The following is a 16,092-nucleotide window of genomic DNA, read 5'->3' as shown; positions in this document are numbered from 1 at the left end:
AGGGAAACTGATTTCCTCCAGCTCTGCTCCTGCCCTCTTATCTCTCTTCCCCGGGCTGCACGCCTCACGCCGTGGCCCAGGCAAGCGAGAGCAATGGATCCCATCCTGCCTGGGCCCAGCACCCAGGCTGGTGCTGGGCATGCAGGGCAGCTGGGTCCAATGCAGGCAGGCAGCTGCGGGCAGCAGCATCCCAGTGGGACCTGAAGGGTTAAGTTGTCATGTATTCAGGGCCACGCGCTGGACAGGAATTACACTTTTATCGGCACACACGGTGCTGCCGCCGCTTGAATTGGGACTGGGAACTCTATTTCCGAGCTCACCCAAATTATTCTCAGAGATAAAGCGTGGTGCAGAGCAGCGCCGGCGCTTCATTAACATTCCCCAACCCATTCAGCTTTAAACGAAGATTGCCTGCCTCGGAAAATGATAAAATTGAACATGTGAAGCAGGGCATTATGTTCCATCAGCCGATATTATTTCCCACGCAGGGGCCGAGCGGAGACACAAACAGCTATTTATGCAGCGCCTGGCCGAGTCAGGGTGGCTGGAGGCTGGGGGAGCAGGCAAAGGGGCACAGGGTGGGTGGTGAGTGCCCCCTACTCGTCCCTGGGCACTAGAGGGGCTGCCTGCCTGAAGCCAGGGCGGCTCTGCCCTCCTGGGGGCTCCCAGGCTTGTGCCCAGGGTGCAGGGTGCGTTCAGGGGCCACTGACCCACTCCCTGCATTGGGTGAGGGAAGGGGTTCAGGGTTGCGTGGGATCCCCTCCCTGGGCAGCACTGGCCGTGTCCTGCGAGGCCAGAGGCACCTCCATCTGCTGCCCTGCACCCAGGGGACGCATGTCCCCTCCTAGGGCTGAACGAGCGGCGTGCTGGCTCCATGTGTGAGATGGGGTCCCGTCTCCCGGGGCTGGGTGCTGGGCCCACAGGCACTGGGGAGGCGAGCACGCAGGGAGGGCCCAGCAGGCCCTCGGGGCTGCAGTTGGATTTTGCTTGGCCACGCTGAGCCTATCGATCCGGCAGTAATTAAAGCCACTCCAAAACCTGACTCATATTCAACCTTGGGAGGAAAGAGCTTCTCTGAGAGGCACCCTCTGCTCCCCGTGTGCCAGCGCAGCAGGGAGCTCAGCCCTTCGGGGTGCTGCCACCCCATCCCAGCCCCTCACTGGGCTCTGTCCCCAAGGGGGACCCCACTTGGGACTGCCTGGGGCCCAGGGCAGCAGCACCCCATCAGGCAGCATCCCAGCCGGTGTCCCCAGCACCACACAGCCCCACAGTGACGCTGACGAGCCTCAGCCCTCGGGGTGGGGTCCATGCCCAGACCCCATAGCTAGGGATGAACCCAGGCTGTTTTGTCACTGAGCACCTCAGATACCTTCCTGAGGTGTGGAGGTGCTCCCCCATGCCCCTCGCTTGTCACTGCCCCGGCTCTGTGTGGGACAGGCACCGTCGAACCTGCAGTCACGCCCGAGATGCAGCGGGGTGTTGGGGGGGATCCGCTGCCAGACGCCCATGGGGTGCAAAACCCCCTTCTCCCCTTCAGAGGCAGGCGAGGGGGCCGCGACTGTGCAGGGGTGTGGGTGTGCGTGGGTGTGCGCGCAGGGGCTTGCACGCCCAGCCGCGCCGCTATTCCCGGTATTCACAGCAAGTCGGGACAGGCACCGAGGAGGGGGAGCTGCCGCTCACTGGGCCCCCCGCACACCCGCCTGGATCCCCCCGGGGGGACGCAGGACCACCAGGACCTGGGGGGCGGCAGCAGGGAGAGGGGCGCCAGGGGTGCGCCGAGGAGCCCCTGGGCAGGGGACCCCCGTGGGGTACAGGACCCCCGCGGGGTACGGGACCTCCGCAGCGGCGGGCAGCGGCTGGGCTTTGAGGCGGGGAGGTGGCTCCATCTGCAGGACACGGGGGTCCTTCTGGGGGTCCCCACCGCGCCCGGCAGCCGCCAGCCGCTTTCCATAGCGGTGGGGGAGTACGGCGGACAAGGACACCGGCTCCTCAGGGAGCGGAGGGGGCTGAGGGAAGCGGGGCTGGGAGCCATCCCCCTCCCGCACCTCTGCACCTCCCCGCGCACCCCGCGCCCGGGGCTCCCGCTCGACGCCCCTGCATCCCCAAAGCACTCCCTGCACCCCTCAAGTGCTCTCATCTCCTACACCCGAAGGGGACCCCCACTCAGCACCGTCATCCTGTCCCAGGCTCTTGCTCCGCACCCCGGGGCACCCCACACCCAAGGCTCCCGGCTGGGCTCCCCCGTGTCGGGAGCCGTCGGGACGGGGGCCAGGCCCCGGTGAGCGGACGGGAGGCGGAGGCGGAGCCGGGCGGGGCTCCACCCCAGCCCCCGGCCCACATAGGCCGGCCGGGAGGGCCCCTCGCCCCCGCAGCCTGCGCCGTCCGGGGCCGCACGGTGGGCCCTGGCGGCTGGGAGAGTGTGGGGCGGGAGCTGAGGTTGGGGTCTCCGGGAAAAAGGGGGGGGGGTCCCATTCCGTCCCAGGGCGGCGGGATGCTGCGGCAGCGCTGCGGCCGGCTCCTGGCTCGACTGGAGCGGATGCTGAAGCTGCTGGAGCTCGGCGGCAGCGTGGAGGAAGGTGGGTGTGAGCAGCCCCTGGGCCTGGGGCATCCCGGGACCCCCGGCTCTGCTGCCGTCGGAGGGAGCTGAGGGCCGGTCCCCCCATCCCAGCTAGCCACTTGCTTGTGTCTCCCACTAGACTACGTCCAGATTGCTCGGTGCTTTGAGGCAACGCGCCAGAGATGCTGCCGCCTGGAGCGGGATGGACGGTGGGCCCGCGAACAGCTGGCCCGCGTGGAGGCCGAGCGGGCTGCGCTGGAGGTGAAGCTCAAGCATGCCCGCAACCAGGTGGAGGTGGAGATGAAGAAGCGGCACCGGGCAGAGGCTGAGCTGGAGAAGCAGGTTGAGAGGGGGCCGGCTGCAGGGTTACCCTGCGGGGCTAGCTGCAGGGATCCTGGCTCACTCACTGCTGCCCCGTTTCGCTTGCAGGAGCGCAAACTTCAGCTGGTCTTGGAGACCCTGATGCGGGAGCCGTGGGGCAGTGGGATGCTGAGTGGGGAGCAGTGCTCTGTCCTCAGTGCCCTGGCCGGTCGGCGTCTTGGGGCAGCCCTGGTGCCAGGCAGGAGGTGAGCAGGGCTGGTGGTCCTTGCCACAGCCCCTCTCCCCCTCACGCCAACTGGGCTTGAGGGGCTGGCTGGGCACTGGGACGCTTGGGTTCTGTGGAGGTGTCAGCTCTGGGCTCCCAGGAGCGGCTGTACAAATAGATGCTGGCCAAGGCGGGGTTTGCCCTGGCCAGGCTGACCCCCAGCTCACTCTGTAGGTCATCTGCAGTGGATGAGTCGTGCCAGTCCCTCCTGTCACACTCAGACATCAGCTACGACCAGACTGAGGACGATGTGGTAAGGAGCAACCTGCTGTGAGTCCCAGGGTTTGGCTTCTCTCCAGCAGTGAAGAGGGGGTTTGCCCCACTCCCACAGTGGGGCGGCTGCTTTGCATGGCCGTGGTTGAGGGTGGGCTGCCGCCGGAACATGGATGCTGGGGGGGATGCCCCTGGACCCGTGCAGCCCTGCCAGACCCCAGCCTCCCTGCTGCCTTTCAGGACGTTGATATGACGGTGGTGCGGACCCTGAAGCGCAAAGCGCAGGAGAGGCAGGTACGAGGGAAATGCTGGGATGCAGCAGCTGTGCGGGCAGGTGCTGAGGTGGGGTCTGTGCCCCTCTGTGGCTAAGGATCCCACAGGTCTGCTCTTGCCCTCCTGCACCGTGCCTGTGGGACCCTCTGTCCCACCAGGCTGGGGTGCTGGCCCTGGGTCACGCAGGATTAGGGCACCTAGATACTTCTCTATCCCTGCCTGGGAGGCAACAAGGAGCCTGGCAGGGGGTTTAATTTATCGATGCTGGGCTGAGAGCGTCATCTCAGCAAACCTCCCGCGATCAATAGAAACTCCATTACCCTCCACTGTGGCCCAGCTGGGCTCCTCAATAATTCATCCCCACATGCAGGCGTCCCGCGCCCTGCTCTGCTCACACCTCTGCATTGCAGGCCTGGCCTCCCCCAGCCCCAGGGCTGGCTCCAACCCAGGTGGGAGGCCTGGGTGCACACAGGTCCCCGTGGTGCCTGGTGTGGGGTGGGCGATGCTGGGGGGCAGGGTTGAGACTAAGACCTTTAGTGGAGCTGAAACCACTTGGCTTGGGTGCTTGAGGTGGGTGGGCAGAGTTAGGGATGGAGTCCCTGCCTACCTTTCACCCCATCTGCTCTGTCCCCAGCGTGTGTCCCTGGCCCCTCAGATTGGCCCCGTGGTGGTGGCAAAGCGGCACCGGTCTTCCGTGGCACCCCACAACACTGTGAGTAGGGACATTGGTGTGCCCTGGGCAGGGATGGGGTGTGTGGGCTGCCCCGGTGCCAGAAGGCAACACTGAAACCTCCAGGTCTGTGGTGCTGTGGGGTCTGGGGGTGCTCAGCTCTCCCCTCTGGATGCCTTTGCCCTGCAGCCTGTATCCCACTGGTCCCTGTGGAAATAGCATCCCTGGCTGTGCTGGACCAGTGTCCTGTATCCCCCCCTCATACTCATGGTGACAGCATCCTGGGCTATGCAGGACCACAGGGACAGGGAGCAGGTGGGGCAGAGCTCATGGGCAGATGTTGGAGCACTGTGGGGCTGCAGCCAAGCACATTCTCACTGCCACCCATCTCGACAGGTGAGTGTCCCACCTGTGCCCCCTCCTGCTGAAATCCCAGGCCCTGCTGGCAGCCTCCTGCCCACCGCTCTGGTGCTGCAACGCCGCTCTCGCCAGGGACACCGTGTCTCCACGCGTCCAGGTCATGGGAGGGGCTGGGGAGGGGGCTCATGGGTGGTGCGGGACCGGCCTTGGGGGGCTGGTATCGCGGGGAGGGAGGGGATCTGCTGGGGCATGCTTGTCCCCACCATGGGGGTACCAGGGTCCTCTGGACCTGCCAAATGCCACTGTCCCAGGGCAGCTGAGATGCTGCAGAGGCTCCCTGGGAGGTGGGATGTTTTGCCTTTTGGAGCCCCTTCCAGTGCCTCCTCTGTCTGCAGAGCTGACCCCGGTGTGGGGCACCAGCGAGGATCCGGGCTGCGGTGCCCCGGGGCCGGAGAGCCACACCAACAGCAGCTCCGCAGGGCAGCCAGCGCCAGCCCCCTTCCACTCACCTCCGCAGGGCCTCCCACAGCTCCAGCACCAGTTCACCTCAAAAACGGTGCGTGCCCCAGCCTCTCTCCCTCCTCTTGGCCCCTATGGAGAAGGGAGCTGAGTATGGGGAGTGGGTCTGGGTGTGGAGGGGCAAAGCTCTCCTCCATTCCCCCGCCCCAGCTCTGCCTGCACTGGGGATGGATGGAGGCAGCAGGAGGGCGGTTTGGGGCAGGGGTGGGTACCTGCAAGAAGAGGAGCCCTGACTCTGCTCCCTCTCACCAGGTGATCCGCCCGGAGCCATGCGGTGTCTGCGGCTCCCGCATCCGCTTTGGGAAGGCTGCCATCAAGTGCCGCCAGTGCCAGCTGCTGCTGCACCCCAAGTGTCGGGAGCAGTGCCCCAGCCCCTGCGTGCCCCGGCCTCGCCACCATGCCTGGCCCCGTGAGGTGAGAGGGGAGGGCACAGAGGTGCTTGGGGGCTGCTCCATGTCCCTGTGGGGCTGCCTCCCCTGGCCACAGAGCTGGGTGGCGGTCACAGAGCGGGTCGGTGTTGTCCTCCCCCCCCAGGGCGTGCTGGCTGATTTCGCCCCCTCCACGCCTCCCCTGGTGCCCGTGCTGGTGGTGCAGTGTGTGACCGAGGTGGAGAAGCGAGGCTTGACAGAGGTAGGGGCTGAGGCGGTGGGGGCGGTGATGCCGTGGTCCCCGCAGGGCTGAGCGCCTCTCCCTGTGCCCCAGACAGGGCTGTACCGGGTGCCAGGCGCGGAGCCGCTGGTGCGGGAGTGGAAGCAGAGGCTGCTGCAGGCTGGAGGTGTGCTGCCCGCCCTGGGCAGCGTGGCTGACATCCACGTGGTGTGTGGGGTGCTCAAGGACTTTCTGCGGGGGCTCAAGGAGCCGCTGGTCACCTTCAGCCTTCACCCTGCCTTCCTGCGGGCTGCCGGTGAGCGGGGGTCCTGAGGAGGGGTGGGGGGGGAAAGGGGCTGCTCTTCCCCTAACAACCCTCTGCGGTGTGGCTGCAGACATTCTGGATGATGCTGCCTGCAGCACAGCCCTGCGCCACATGGTGAGCAAGCTGCCCCCAGCCAACAGGGACACACTGGCCTTCCTCATGCTGCACCTGCTCAGGTGAGGGGCTCGTCCCGGCACACGGCTCCTGCAGGTCTGTCCCCAGGTCCCTGCCCCTCACCTGGGCTCGGTGCCCCAGAGTGGGGAAGCTGGGCTGGAGATGAGGGGCCTCGTGGCCAGGCAGCATGCTCACACCATTTGCCCCCTCCCTTGCAGGGTGTCACACAGTCCGGACTGCAAGATGGATGTCCTCAACCTGTCCCGCGTGTTTGGTCCCACGCTGGTGGGACACAGCTCGGCCAACCCTACGCCACTCGCCATCATGGAGGACACACCGCGGCAGTGCAAGGTGAGGGGGTCCCCAAGGCATGGGCTGTGCCCCAGGCACTGCTGGCATTGTCATCCTCCATTGCTACATCCCGCTCTGCCCAGGTGGTGGCTCAGCTCCTCTCACTGCCACCCGACTTCTGGAGAGGCTTCATGGGGACAGAGCAGGAGAACCTGATGCCAACGCCAGCCCTGGGGGGTGAACATGGTGAGGCACAGCAGCACCGACCCTCTCCCTGCCCTTGCTCTGTGGCTGCTGAAGGGTCTTGGGTGCCTGTGCCTGAGCTGGGGTGTGGTAACTGTCCCCCTCTCTGTCCCACAGAGCCGTTCTTCCAATCCATCACCTCCCTGGAGCCCAAGCCTGGCCAGCTGAGCCCAGGCGGCACCTGCTGCCTCCCCAGCACCCTGCTGAGCTGCGTGGGCACGGCTGCCCGCCCCCCGTGAGTGCTGTCAGGGGTGGGTGGGGGGCCCAGGGGAGCTCACTTTGCACCCCTGACTCATCTCTCCCCACGCAGGCAGGGGCCGGCCCCGAAAAAGGTGGGTCGGTTCTTCCCTTCTCTGGTGTAGCCCGCAGCAGCAGCTTCAGAGCTGGCACGGAGGAGTGAAGCCTGCGGGACCAGGCAGCCTGTGGGCCCTGCTCTGCTTCCCTGGGGACTGGGGAGCAGGGCTGGCTCTGCCCAGCCGCGGTGGTGGGGAGGCTGCTCCAACCCTGGGTTTGTATTAAATGTTTGCAGCAAAACAAGCCTGGCTGTGGCTGGTCTCTGTCCCTCCCTGCCGCTGCCAGGGTTTGGGGCTCACTGGCATGACAAAGCCTGACTGAGCTGTACTGACAGCAGGGGTGAGCAGTGTTCTCCAAACCCCCTACTTTTGCTGGGCAGGGAAGGCAGGCAGAGCCCTCTCCTTCCCTAGCTGGAGCCCTCCTCTCCCTGCCCTGCGGCCCAGGATGCGGGAGGCCCCTCTTTCAGCCCAGATGTTGGCCTCAAGTAACCAGAGCTGCTGCTGCTCAAGGCTGGACAACCTTAAAACATTTCCAGACTTCCTGGCACCTCGGCGGAGGCCCCTTTAACTCCTTCCTCCCCTCCAGCCCCGGCGCTGGAGCTGCAAGTCCGAGCAAAGCTGCGATGCACAGCTCTCTCCAGGAGAGGGAAGCTGGATGAGGCAAAGGTCCAGGAAAAGCTTTTCCCCCAGATAACTCTGCACAAGGGCCAGCCACTACCAGGGGAGCTCAGGGAAAGGGGGCCTTGCACAACAGGGCTGAGAACTGCCCCAGGGCCGAGTCCAGCAGCTGAGAAACCTCTGTCCTTACTAAAACCCAGGCCAGATGTGGGACATGGGAGAAAATTCATGTACAATCCCTTTGGCTCAGTTTCCCCCAGTGCAGGGGTGTTCGCTAGCAGGCAAGGAAATTAGCACATTGAAGGCAGAGGCAAAACTGGAGGAGTTTAATGTGTTTAAAGCCAAGAACAGCTAATCTCCGCCCAGGACCACAGGAGAACTGGCACAGGAAGGCACAGGGCTGGGAGCAAGGATTTACTGCAAATCCACCGAGCCGGGGTGGTATTGGAAGGATGGAGAATCCCTAATGCAGTGCCTCGCTGAGGGTGAGAGGCGTGATGGAGCCGTCAGCGGAGCGCAGGGCTTTAGCACAGAGCTCCACCACCGGAGAAGACAGGGAGGTAAGTGGATGAAGGGCAGCGCTGGTTACCAGAGACAGCGTGTGCCGCAATCGGCAGGGAGCTGCCTTCAATTAAAATGGGTTTTGAGGCACAGTGAGGTGGTAGATCTCTGCCACCTGCTCGCACATAAGACAATTGCTCTGGTGCGCTCTAGGCATGGCTGGCGCAAGGGGAGACATGCAGCCAGCCCTGCACGCTACACCCGTGCTGGTGTGGAGGAGACTGTTGGCCCACCAGGGTGGCAGGGGCCTGCTGCCGTCACCCTGAGCCCTGCGAGGCAGCCTGTGCAGGTCTCAGCCTGATGGGAATGGGCTTGACAGGGCTGGCAGCTCTCCTGGCTCACAGCGAGCCTGAGGCTGTGCTGGGGGAAGGGGTGCTTTGTGCAGCTCCCTCCAGGGCCAGCAGCCTGCCTGTCCAACCCAGCCCTCGTGTGCCAGTGCCCTTAGGACAGCCCAGCGCCACTCTGTTTTCCCCAGCGCTAGGCAGGAGCCCAGCTCAGGCTCTTGCAACCACGCTGCTGAAATTGGGACCTGCACAAGCAGCTCCTGCAGGGCAGGTTGCCTACGCAGGACAGGGAGCTACAGACAGCAGCTTTTGCAGAGCAGTGAGAGCCTAGTGAGGGGTGTCAAGACTGTGCTGGTAGTGCCCTTTTGTGGCGAAACACCCAAACCTCAGGACCTGGGATGCTGCAGGCAGCAAGTGCTCCCTCAACAGCCTCAGCCCAGGGCTCCCTGCACAAGCATGCAGCCTGGTGCCAGGGCCCAGTGCTGTCCCCAAAGCCTTCACCCTGCTCCAGGGCTGGTCGCTGGGCTGCAAGAGAAGCAGCACGCAAGGCCGATGCTGACCAGCTTTAATGTCTATCTGGAGGAGGAGTTGGGCACTTGCAGGGCTCCTGGCCTGCTCCTACCCCTCTGGGGGTGCTGGAAACCTCCCAGGAGGTGAAGCCTCAGCATGGGCTCTCACTGAGGGGCACAAGCAGGGAGGGGGGGGCTGGCAATGCCCCCCCTCCCTCCCCCAACCCAGCAAGCAGCTGACTCACAGGATAATCTGGTTCTTGTAGCTACGGCTCAGCTCCTTGTGAGGAAGGACGATGGAATTGAGAATAACGACCTCAGCAGGGATGGTGACACTGCAGCCTGCGGGGAGAGCACGAGGGGGTGAGCAGAAGGGGAGAGACTCCGCCCCACTATGCGGGGCTGGGGCGGGTGGGACATACCCAGGATTGTGATGGACGGTGTGAGGCGCCCGTCCCGGAAGAGGGTCTCGCTGTCAATCTTGGCATAAGGATCGTTGGGGTTGGGGTCACTGGGTGTTCCTTCAACCCGGGCCCAGCGCCCAATGGTGCTGTCCCAGCCCACAATGGTATTGAGGACACAGGTGTGGTCCTGGGGGGAAGGAGACAGAGACAAAGGGTGCTGCTGCCTCCCTGCAAGGGGTGGGGGTTGACACCCTGACCTTCAGGCAAACCCTACTTACATGGAGTGAGGCACCGTGCAGGACGATGGACTCGCGCACACGCACACCAGCTCCCACTGTCACCCCCTCCCCAATGGAGACATTGGGGCCCAGCTGTGAGGACAAGAGGGAGGAGATGAGGTCAAGGACAATGGCACCATCAGCACCCCCGAGCATCACCCTGCTGCAGGGCCTCCCAGGCCTGCACTCACCACTGCAGTGCTGTTGATGGAGGCTGTCGGGTGGATGTACACGTTCCCTGTAATAAAAGGCAGCTGCATCAGGGGAAGCAGCTCACAGGAACACCCCCCTCTCAGATCAGGAGTGGTCCTGCCCACAGGTCCCACTGCCTCCTTAGGCAGCCCCCAAGCAATGGGGGGTGTCAGAGAGGTACCTCGGATGATAGGGCCTCCAGATTTGTTCTGGGCCAGCCTCTCTGGGTGGGTTTTGCTGTACTGGTTCAGGTAAAGGCGGCTGGCATAGATAGCAGAGCTAGGGGAGGAAAAGCAAATGACTGTTACGACCTCTCTGGCACTATGAGGGCAGAGAAGGGTTTGAATTCAGCACGCTCCACCCACTCCCAGGGCCCTGCCTGGGTACTGTCCTCTCCCAGCTCTAGTACAGACTGCTTGATGCTGCTGCTGCACCAGCTCTAGCTCCAGCCCTTACCCAGCCGACTTGATCTGGCTCCAGAAGCCATCAGTTTTGTAGACATAGAGTTTGCCGCTCCCAGCCAGCGCCGTGAAAACGTCCTGCTCTAGCCGGATCACTTCTGCACGTTGCCAGCCGTTGGAGCTCTCCTCTCTGCAAGCGAGAGGCCCATTAGACACCCACTCCAGTCATGGCCTCAGCCAAGGACTCCAGCAACTACCCTCCCCAAATCTGGGGGCTCCAGTGATCCTGGTCTCTTTCCTAGCCAGGCACTTCTCCCCAAAGGCAGGGACAGCCCCAGGCGTCAGGCTCAGCCTGCCCAGCCCCACTGAGCCCCAGAGTGGCAGAGTGTTCAGCTCTGCCAGCTGAACCAAGCTCCCAGCCAGAAGGTGATGGTGCAAGAGCCCCACCCAGTCCAGGTGGGCGTACGAGCAATAGATCCTGCCCCTGCTCCAGAGCAAAAGATCCAGCTGTGCAGGCTAAGGCGGTGGTGGCGGAGATGTCAGATGACAGGCTGTTGGTGCAGAGAGCTGGAGCGGGGAGCAGAGCATTCCCAGGTGAAAGGCTCGCTCAGCCCCTTTTTCAGAGCTGAATGAGGATGGGGTGAGAGGACAGGAAGGGAGAAAGGGAGTCTCAAGCTGGCCAGGAGGGAAGTAGAGAAAAGAGCAGCCTTGCAGAGTGGCTTAGAGCAGGGAGGAAAGCATGCATTATCACTAGGGACAACTCAGCCCACAGAGCAGCCACTGCAGACATAGAGGGAGACTTACCCAAGGTAAGGACAGCTGGTGCAGGACCAGGAAACAAGTGAGTGATGGCAGAGGAGAAGAGAAGATAGAGAAAGAATGGAGGATGAGCGTGCCGCTGCAGCCCCGGGAAGCAGTGGGGTGGGAGGAACGCGGGGCAATGAGGGTTACTTACAGCACTAACTCCTGCTGATTCCTCTGGAAGACGTTGCCGATGTGCTGGAAGATGGCAGGTGTGAACAGGTAGATGCCACAGTTAATGATCTCACTGACAAATGTGCTGGGCTTCTCCACATAGTGCTGGACCTGGAGGCGAGGGAAGAGGCATGAATCCCTGCGCCTGGTGTCACACCCTCTGTGGCACGCTGGGAACAGGCGCCTACACAGCCAGTGCAACACTTGCTGCCCACGCTGTGCCCAGCTCCCCGAGGCCCTCTGGTACCTCCTGTGTGTCTGTGTTCGCCACAATACAGCCATAATTCAGCGCCTGCGTCCTGTTGGCCTGCAGAGCAGGGACATGTTAGCAGCAGTGGGCGGGTGGATGCAGAGCAGGTGAGACCCAGAGCTCACACCCAGGGACCCCACATCCCCACGGCAGAGGACCGCTGGTCCTCTGCTCCCCAGCGCTGCCACTCACTGTGGTACCCAGAATGACAAAGCTGTGCGCGTCCCCGTGCTGCTGCCGGAAGTCCAGCATCTCCTGCAAGGGGAACTCTGAGCACACGTCTGCGTTGAGGACAAAGAAGGCCTCAGTACCACCTGCCAGGATCTGGTCTCGGAAGTGATAGATGCCACCACCCGTGCCCAGCGCTGCGTACTCCTGGAGATATCTATGAGCCAAGCAGGGAAAAGGGAGGGCTTAGGGAAGTAGGGGTCTGGTGGCACCGCCTGGCTGCAGGGAAGGAGTGGTAGGGACTGGAGAGACATAACCCTGCCATGCAACAATGGGGCTCATGTAGACATTGGCCATGGGAAGGAAGTAGAATTGGCTTGGAGCTGTGCTGGAAAGGCATCTTTGGAGCAGGAACCAGCTGGGGCAGGGCCCAGGGCAAGGGAAATTCGGCAAAACTAACCCAGGAGGCCAGCTGTGCCCATCCATGGTGGGACAAGGCCCACCTGCACCCCACCTGGGGGCTGTCATCCCGGGGTCAGGTGGGCGAGGGGCTGGGCTGGGCTGTGCCGTGCCACCACGGGTACCCTGGGGACGTCGCTCCTGCCCACCTGATGGGGATCTTGAACTCCTGCTGCGCCGACACCAGGAAGCGGCTGAGGGCTTCGTGGGGCTGGTAGAAGCCCATCAGCAGGATCTCCTTCATGCCGGGCACCTGGGGAGGGAAGGAGGGAGGGGGCGAGGTGGGGAAGGAGGGGGGGGGCGAGGTGGGGCGGCCCCGGCCCCTCGTCCCTGGCCCCCCCGTACCTTGGCGCAGGCCTCGATGTGATGCTGCACCATGGGCACCCCGGCCACGGGGAAGAGCGGCTTGGGCACCTCGAAGGAGAGCGGCCGGAACCGGGTCCCTGCGGAGCAGAGCGGAGGTCGGCGGGGCGGGGAGGGGCCCGGTGCTGGCGGAACACCCCGCGGGCCCGGCGCACTTACCCTTCTGCGGGCCCCCGATGAGGATCACCGCCTTCAGCGGCATCGTCGCTCCGTTCCCCGGCCGCCGCCACCGCCGCTCCCGTCTCCCCCGGCCTGGCCGCCGCTTCCGCACACGTGGGCTGTGACACGTCAGCACGCACGGCTCTCACCGCCCGAGCCCATCACTTCTTCACCGTCGCCAGGGGGCGCCGCAGTGCCGGCAAGAGGTGACTGCGCATGCGCCCGCCCATCGCGTGCGAGGGGAGCGGTGCCCGGCGGGGGCTGTAACCGGAGCGAATCCCCCCCCCCACCGCCGTCGGGCCCGGCCTCATATGGGCAGCGGGTATTTATAGGGCCCCCCCGCCTGCCCCCGCCCTCCAGCACCCCATGTTTTGGCTTCGTGACGCCAGGCCCCCCCCGCCCGCCCCGGCGCTGCGCAGCTTCCCCGGCTCCTTCCGCAGGTTTCCCGCACGCGGCCCCGCCTGGGAGACTTCCCGGCTCCGGGTCCCTGGATTTTGGGACCCTCCCGAGGTGCCAGGGGCTGCTCTGCCCTCTCCCCTCCCCACCACCTTGTCCCCTCCCGGCGAGGCACGGAGACGGGACCGGCTGCTCAGGGTCTTTATTGCTGCTCTGGCGCGCCGCTTGCTCCAAACCACGGGGACGCTGGCACCTCCGGAGCCCGGCAGAGAGGAGGGGACGGGGACGGGGACGGGGGCAGAGGCCTTCTCCCCAAAGTTAATAAATAAAAGCCCTATCGCTACAGCAGCATCTGGAAGGCGGGTGCCCAACCGCTGCCCCCGTCCCCCCCGCCCGGGGCACCCCGGCCATGCTGGAGCATCCTGCCGCCAGCTGGGGAGGGGGCTCGGCAAGGCACCTGGGGACTGCACCGAGCCGCTGAGGGGGTCAGGGAGGGAGGTGGCATGGGGAGGGGTTGGGGACAGGCTGGTGATGGGGCACAGGGCGAAGGCTGGAGCAGCGTTGGCCTGAGCAGGCGCAGGAGGCGCGCATGGCATGGGAGTGCCCCCTTGCAAAGAGAGGGGTGCTAGCCAGCCCCCTGCCCCGGCGTGGGGTGCAGCCGACAGCCCCGGGGAAGGCACCGGCGTCGGTCCTGGGGCCACAAACCCGCTCACCAGGACCAAGGCTGGGAGGAGTGGAAGATGGGAGGCTGGCGGCCCCCACTCCCAGCCGTGAGGACCGGGGCTGTGCCAGCTGGCGGGGGGCTGTGGCGGGGCAGGGGGCTGCAAGCGGGCCCCTCTCTGCAGGAACCACTGGAGCAGCCTCAGTCCTCGGATGCTGGCAGGCAACCTGGGGGGAGCACAGGGACCCCCGCGCCGTGGCCAGGAGCAGCTTCAGGCTGCGGCGTAAGGCACACGGCTGGCGGGACCCGTGTGGCCAGGGCTGGCGGGCATGCTGGCGGATCTCCTACTCCCACCTGGGGCTTCCCTCAGCCCCTCCATCCCAATCTCATCTTCCCCCAACCCTCTGCCACATTCTCCATTCCTCCTAGCAAGGCTTCCTGCTGCCTGCTTGCTACTGGACCCCACTGCCAGGCTGGCTGGGGCAGCACCTTCCCTCTCCCTCAGCGCCGCCAAAATGATGCCGGCCACCAGGCTCTCCGTGGTGGCCATGAGGCCTGTGGGCTCGACCTGGTGCATCCCGGCTCCTCCTCGGCCGCCCCGTCCCGCGGCCCCTGGAATGTTCCTCTGGCTCCTCGGCCCCTCGTGGCTGGCTACTGCGGCCCTGGCGGCTGGCCGCCCTGGTAGGAGCGGAGTAAGACCTTGTGCTTGGTGACAGCCTCGCCGCGGCGCCGCTGGTGCTCCACTAGGAACTCCTTGAGGCGGTTGGTGGTGAAGGTCAGGGTCTGACGGCGCAGCTTCATCAGGTAGGCATCCTGGAGCCAGGTGTTGGCAAAGCAGTCCTTCACCGTGGGGCGGCTCCTGGGGCAGGGGCGGCGCCAAGTGAGGGGCTGCAGGGTGCCCACCACCACTGCACCCCCCAAACCCAGCTACCACCTCTGCCCTGCAACACTCAGGGGATCCCAACCTTCTCCAAGAGCAGGGATGGATCCCAGGGTCCTAGACTCAAGAGATCCCAGCCCTCTCCAGGAACAGGGGTGGACCCCGGGGTTCCACTGATGCTATCTGGAGGGTCCCTGTTGCGCAGGGAGCTGCCCACGTGGTTCAGTCATGGGCACAGTCCAGGGCCACAGGTCCTCCCTGCCTAGGCCAGGCACTCACCAGGGGTGGACGGAGAGGATCTTGCGGATGAAGAGGGCAGCACTCTGCGAGACGTTGGGGTACAGTTTGAAGGCATCAAAGCGCCCTGCCAGGATGCGGTTCTCTGTCTCGACAGGGTCCAGTTCAAAGAATGGTGACCGCCCACTGAGCCTGCGAGGGTGAAGGGGGTGGCACAGGCTGGGGGGCAGTGGTGAAAGGGCACCCAGGACCCTCTACCCACCCATCCCTGGTCTGGAACAGCCACAGCTGCCAGAGTCTCAGTCCCCGTGTCCAGCTGCGGAGTGTCTGCAGGGCTACAGCATCCCCCAGCCCACCACCAGCCTGGTGTCCACCATGGCACCGAGCCCTTGGTTGGACTGGCTACACCTCAGGGTGCTCGTCCCCCCAGCCCCTTCTCTTACATGATGTAGGTGAGTACGCCAACGCCCCAGACATCTGCTGCGGAGCCCACTGGGTCACCCTTCACCACCTCTGGCGCTGTGGGCAGGGGAGCAGGGCTGTCATATGCACCAGGGGGCCCAGCCCCAGCACCCACAGCATCGCCGGCACCCCCAGTACCCAAGGCATGCCCAGCACTCACAACATCCCCAGCACTCACAAACATCCACAGCATCCCTGGCACCTACAGCAGCTGCAGTACCCCACCGTTACACCCTCCAGCACCCCTCCCTGACACCTCAACACCCTGACAGAGGCCAGCAGCTCCAAGGATACCCCAGCTGCCCCACAGCACCCAAACTCTCCCAGTTTGGGAGCCCAGCAACCCTACAGAAACCCTCAGTAGATGCCCCCAGCACCCCAAAGACCTCCCCAACTTCCCTGAGGACAACTTAACTCCTCCCCAGTCCCGAGACCCCCAGTAGCTGGACATACATGCACACCTCAGGCACACATGTGCCCCAGCTGCATCCACGTCCCCATCCCCATGCCACCGCGCCCTTGGTGCCCCACTTACACATGTACTCCAGGGTGCCGACACGCCGCCCTAGCTGCCGCAGCACCAGGGGGTTGTAGGTCTGGGCGCTGCCAAAATCAATGATCTTGAGAGCGTTCATGCCCGAGACGATGACGTTGTCCGGCTTGATGTCGAGGTGCACGATGCGGCGGCCATGCAGGTACTCGAGGCCCTGCAGGAGCTGCAGCACGTAGCTCACCACGTCGTCCTCTGAGTAGCGAAACCTGAGGGCAAGTGGTGTCAGCGGGCGGCCCTGTGCTGGTGGCCA

At 64.7% G+C, this 16,092-nt stretch overlaps 3 protein-coding genes across 8 annotated transcripts in view; 1 reads left to right on the top strand and 2 right to left on the bottom strand.

Annotated features, from left to right (window-relative positions):
- The first annotated feature begins 2,491 nt into the window (after window positions 1–2,491).
- On the top strand, window positions 2,492–7,101 carry LOC104487368 (rac GTPase-activating protein 1). 3 transcript variants are annotated; one of them, XM_086751135.1, is made up of 17 exons: window positions 2,492–2,576; window positions 2,697–2,899; window positions 2,987–3,123; window positions 3,318–3,396; window positions 3,597–3,650; window positions 4,264–4,341; window positions 4,696–4,810; window positions 4,981–4,985; window positions 5,027–5,215; window positions 5,431–5,592; window positions 5,713–5,808; window positions 5,881–6,082; window positions 6,162–6,267; window positions 6,424–6,556; window positions 6,640–6,742; window positions 6,857–6,974; window positions 7,050–7,101. In XM_086751135.1, the coding sequence occupies exons 1-17, from the start codon at window positions 2,492–2,494 to the stop codon at window positions 7,099–7,101; spliced, it is 1,917 nt and encodes a 638-aa protein (XP_086607261.1). The 3 variants fall into 3 exon arrangements, with proteins under 3 accessions (XP_086607261.1, XP_086607262.1, XP_086607260.1); XM_086751136.1 differs by lacking the exon at window positions 4,981–4,985 and adding an exon at window positions 4,612–4,614 and having other exon boundaries at window positions 4,696–4,816; window positions 5,055–5,215; XM_086751134.1 differs by lacking the exon at window positions 4,981–4,985 and adding an exon at window positions 4,612–4,614 and having other exon boundaries at window positions 4,696–4,816; window positions 5,055–5,215; window positions 6,640–6,974.
- Window positions 7,102–7,954: 853 nt separating this feature from the next.
- GMPPA (GDP-mannose pyrophosphorylase A) lies at window positions 7,955–12,860 on the bottom strand. 3 transcript variants are annotated; one of them, XM_086751446.1, is made up of 13 exons: window positions 12,654–12,854; window positions 12,477–12,574; window positions 12,281–12,384; window positions 11,697–11,889; window positions 11,502–11,561; window positions 11,235–11,365; window positions 11,084–11,098; window positions 10,335–10,469; window positions 10,060–10,157; window positions 9,878–9,924; window positions 9,687–9,779; window positions 9,427–9,595; window positions 7,955–9,346 (listed from the first exon to the last, which is right to left on the bottom strand). In XM_086751446.1, exons 1-13 carry the CDS (start codon window positions 12,694–12,696, stop codon window positions 9,246–9,248), a joined length of 1,287 nt encoding a protein of 428 aa, XP_086607572.1. In that variant the 5' UTR covers window positions 12,697–12,854; the 3' UTR covers window positions 7,955–9,245. The 3 variants fall into 3 exon arrangements, with proteins under 3 accessions (XP_086607572.1, XP_086607573.1, XP_086607570.1); XM_086751447.1 differs by lacking the exon at window positions 11,084–11,098 and having other exon boundaries at window positions 12,654–12,849; XM_086751444.1 differs by lacking the exon at window positions 11,084–11,098 and having other exon boundaries at window positions 9,878–10,157; window positions 12,654–12,860.
- Window positions 12,861–13,236: 376 nt separating this feature from the next.
- Window positions 13,237–16,092, bottom strand: part of SPEG (striated muscle enriched protein kinase) — a 37,481-nt gene continuing 34,625 nt past the window's right edge. For both annotated transcript variants that reach the window (XM_086750485.1, XM_086750484.1), the window contains 4 exons: window positions 15,825–16,048; window positions 15,271–15,346; window positions 14,870–15,019; window positions 13,237–14,569 (listed from right to left, as the gene is read on the bottom strand). In XM_086750485.1, the coding sequence (XP_086606611.1) occupies window positions 14,362–14,569; window positions 14,870–15,019; window positions 15,271–15,346; window positions 15,825–16,048 (658 nt within the window). In that variant the 3' untranslated portion in view covers window positions 13,237–14,361. The remainder of the gene's footprint in view (window positions 14,570–14,869; window positions 15,020–15,270; window positions 15,347–15,824; window positions 16,049–16,092) is intronic.

Source organism: Chlamydotis macqueenii, chromosome 6 (genome assembly GCF_036417535.1).
Source record: "Chlamydotis macqueenii isolate bChlMac1 chromosome 6, bChlMac1.mat, whole genome shotgun sequence".
NCBI classification, from domain to species: domain Eukaryota; kingdom Metazoa; phylum Chordata; class Aves; order Otidiformes; family Otididae; genus Chlamydotis; species Chlamydotis macqueenii.
Note: the sequence above shows the minus strand (reverse complement) of the source record. Positions and strands in the feature narration are given on the sequence as shown.

What these genes read in the sequence shown, in the direction of transcription:
- LOC104487368 (XM_086751134.1), top strand. Translation starts at nt 2,492, where the DNA reads ATGCTGCGGCAGCGCTGCGGCCGGCTCCTGGCTCGACTGGAGCGGATG. An exon ending in AGAAGCGAGGCTTGACAGAG is followed by an intron (nt 5,809 to 5,880) that starts GTAGGGGCTGAG and finishes CCTGTGCCCCAG; the next exon opens with ACAGGGCTGTACCGGGTGCC. An exon ending in CTCATGCTGCACCTGCTCAG is followed by an intron (nt 6,268 to 6,423) that starts GTGAGGGGCTCG and finishes CCTCCCTTGCAG; the next exon opens with GGTGTCACACAGTCCGGACT.
- GMPPA (XM_086751444.1), bottom strand. Translation starts at nt 12,696, where the DNA reads ATGCCGCTGAAGGCGGTGATCCTCATCGGGGGCCCGCAGAAGG. An exon ending in CGAACACAGACACACAGGAG is followed by an intron (nt 11,366 to 11,501) that starts GTACCAGAGGGC and finishes CCTCGCCTCCAG; the next exon opens with GTCCAGCACTATGTGGAGAA. An exon ending in CCATCAACAGCACTGCAGTG is followed by an intron (nt 9,780 to 9,877) that starts GTGAGTGCAGGC and finishes TTGTCCTCACAG; the next exon opens with CTGGGCCCCAATGTCTCCAT.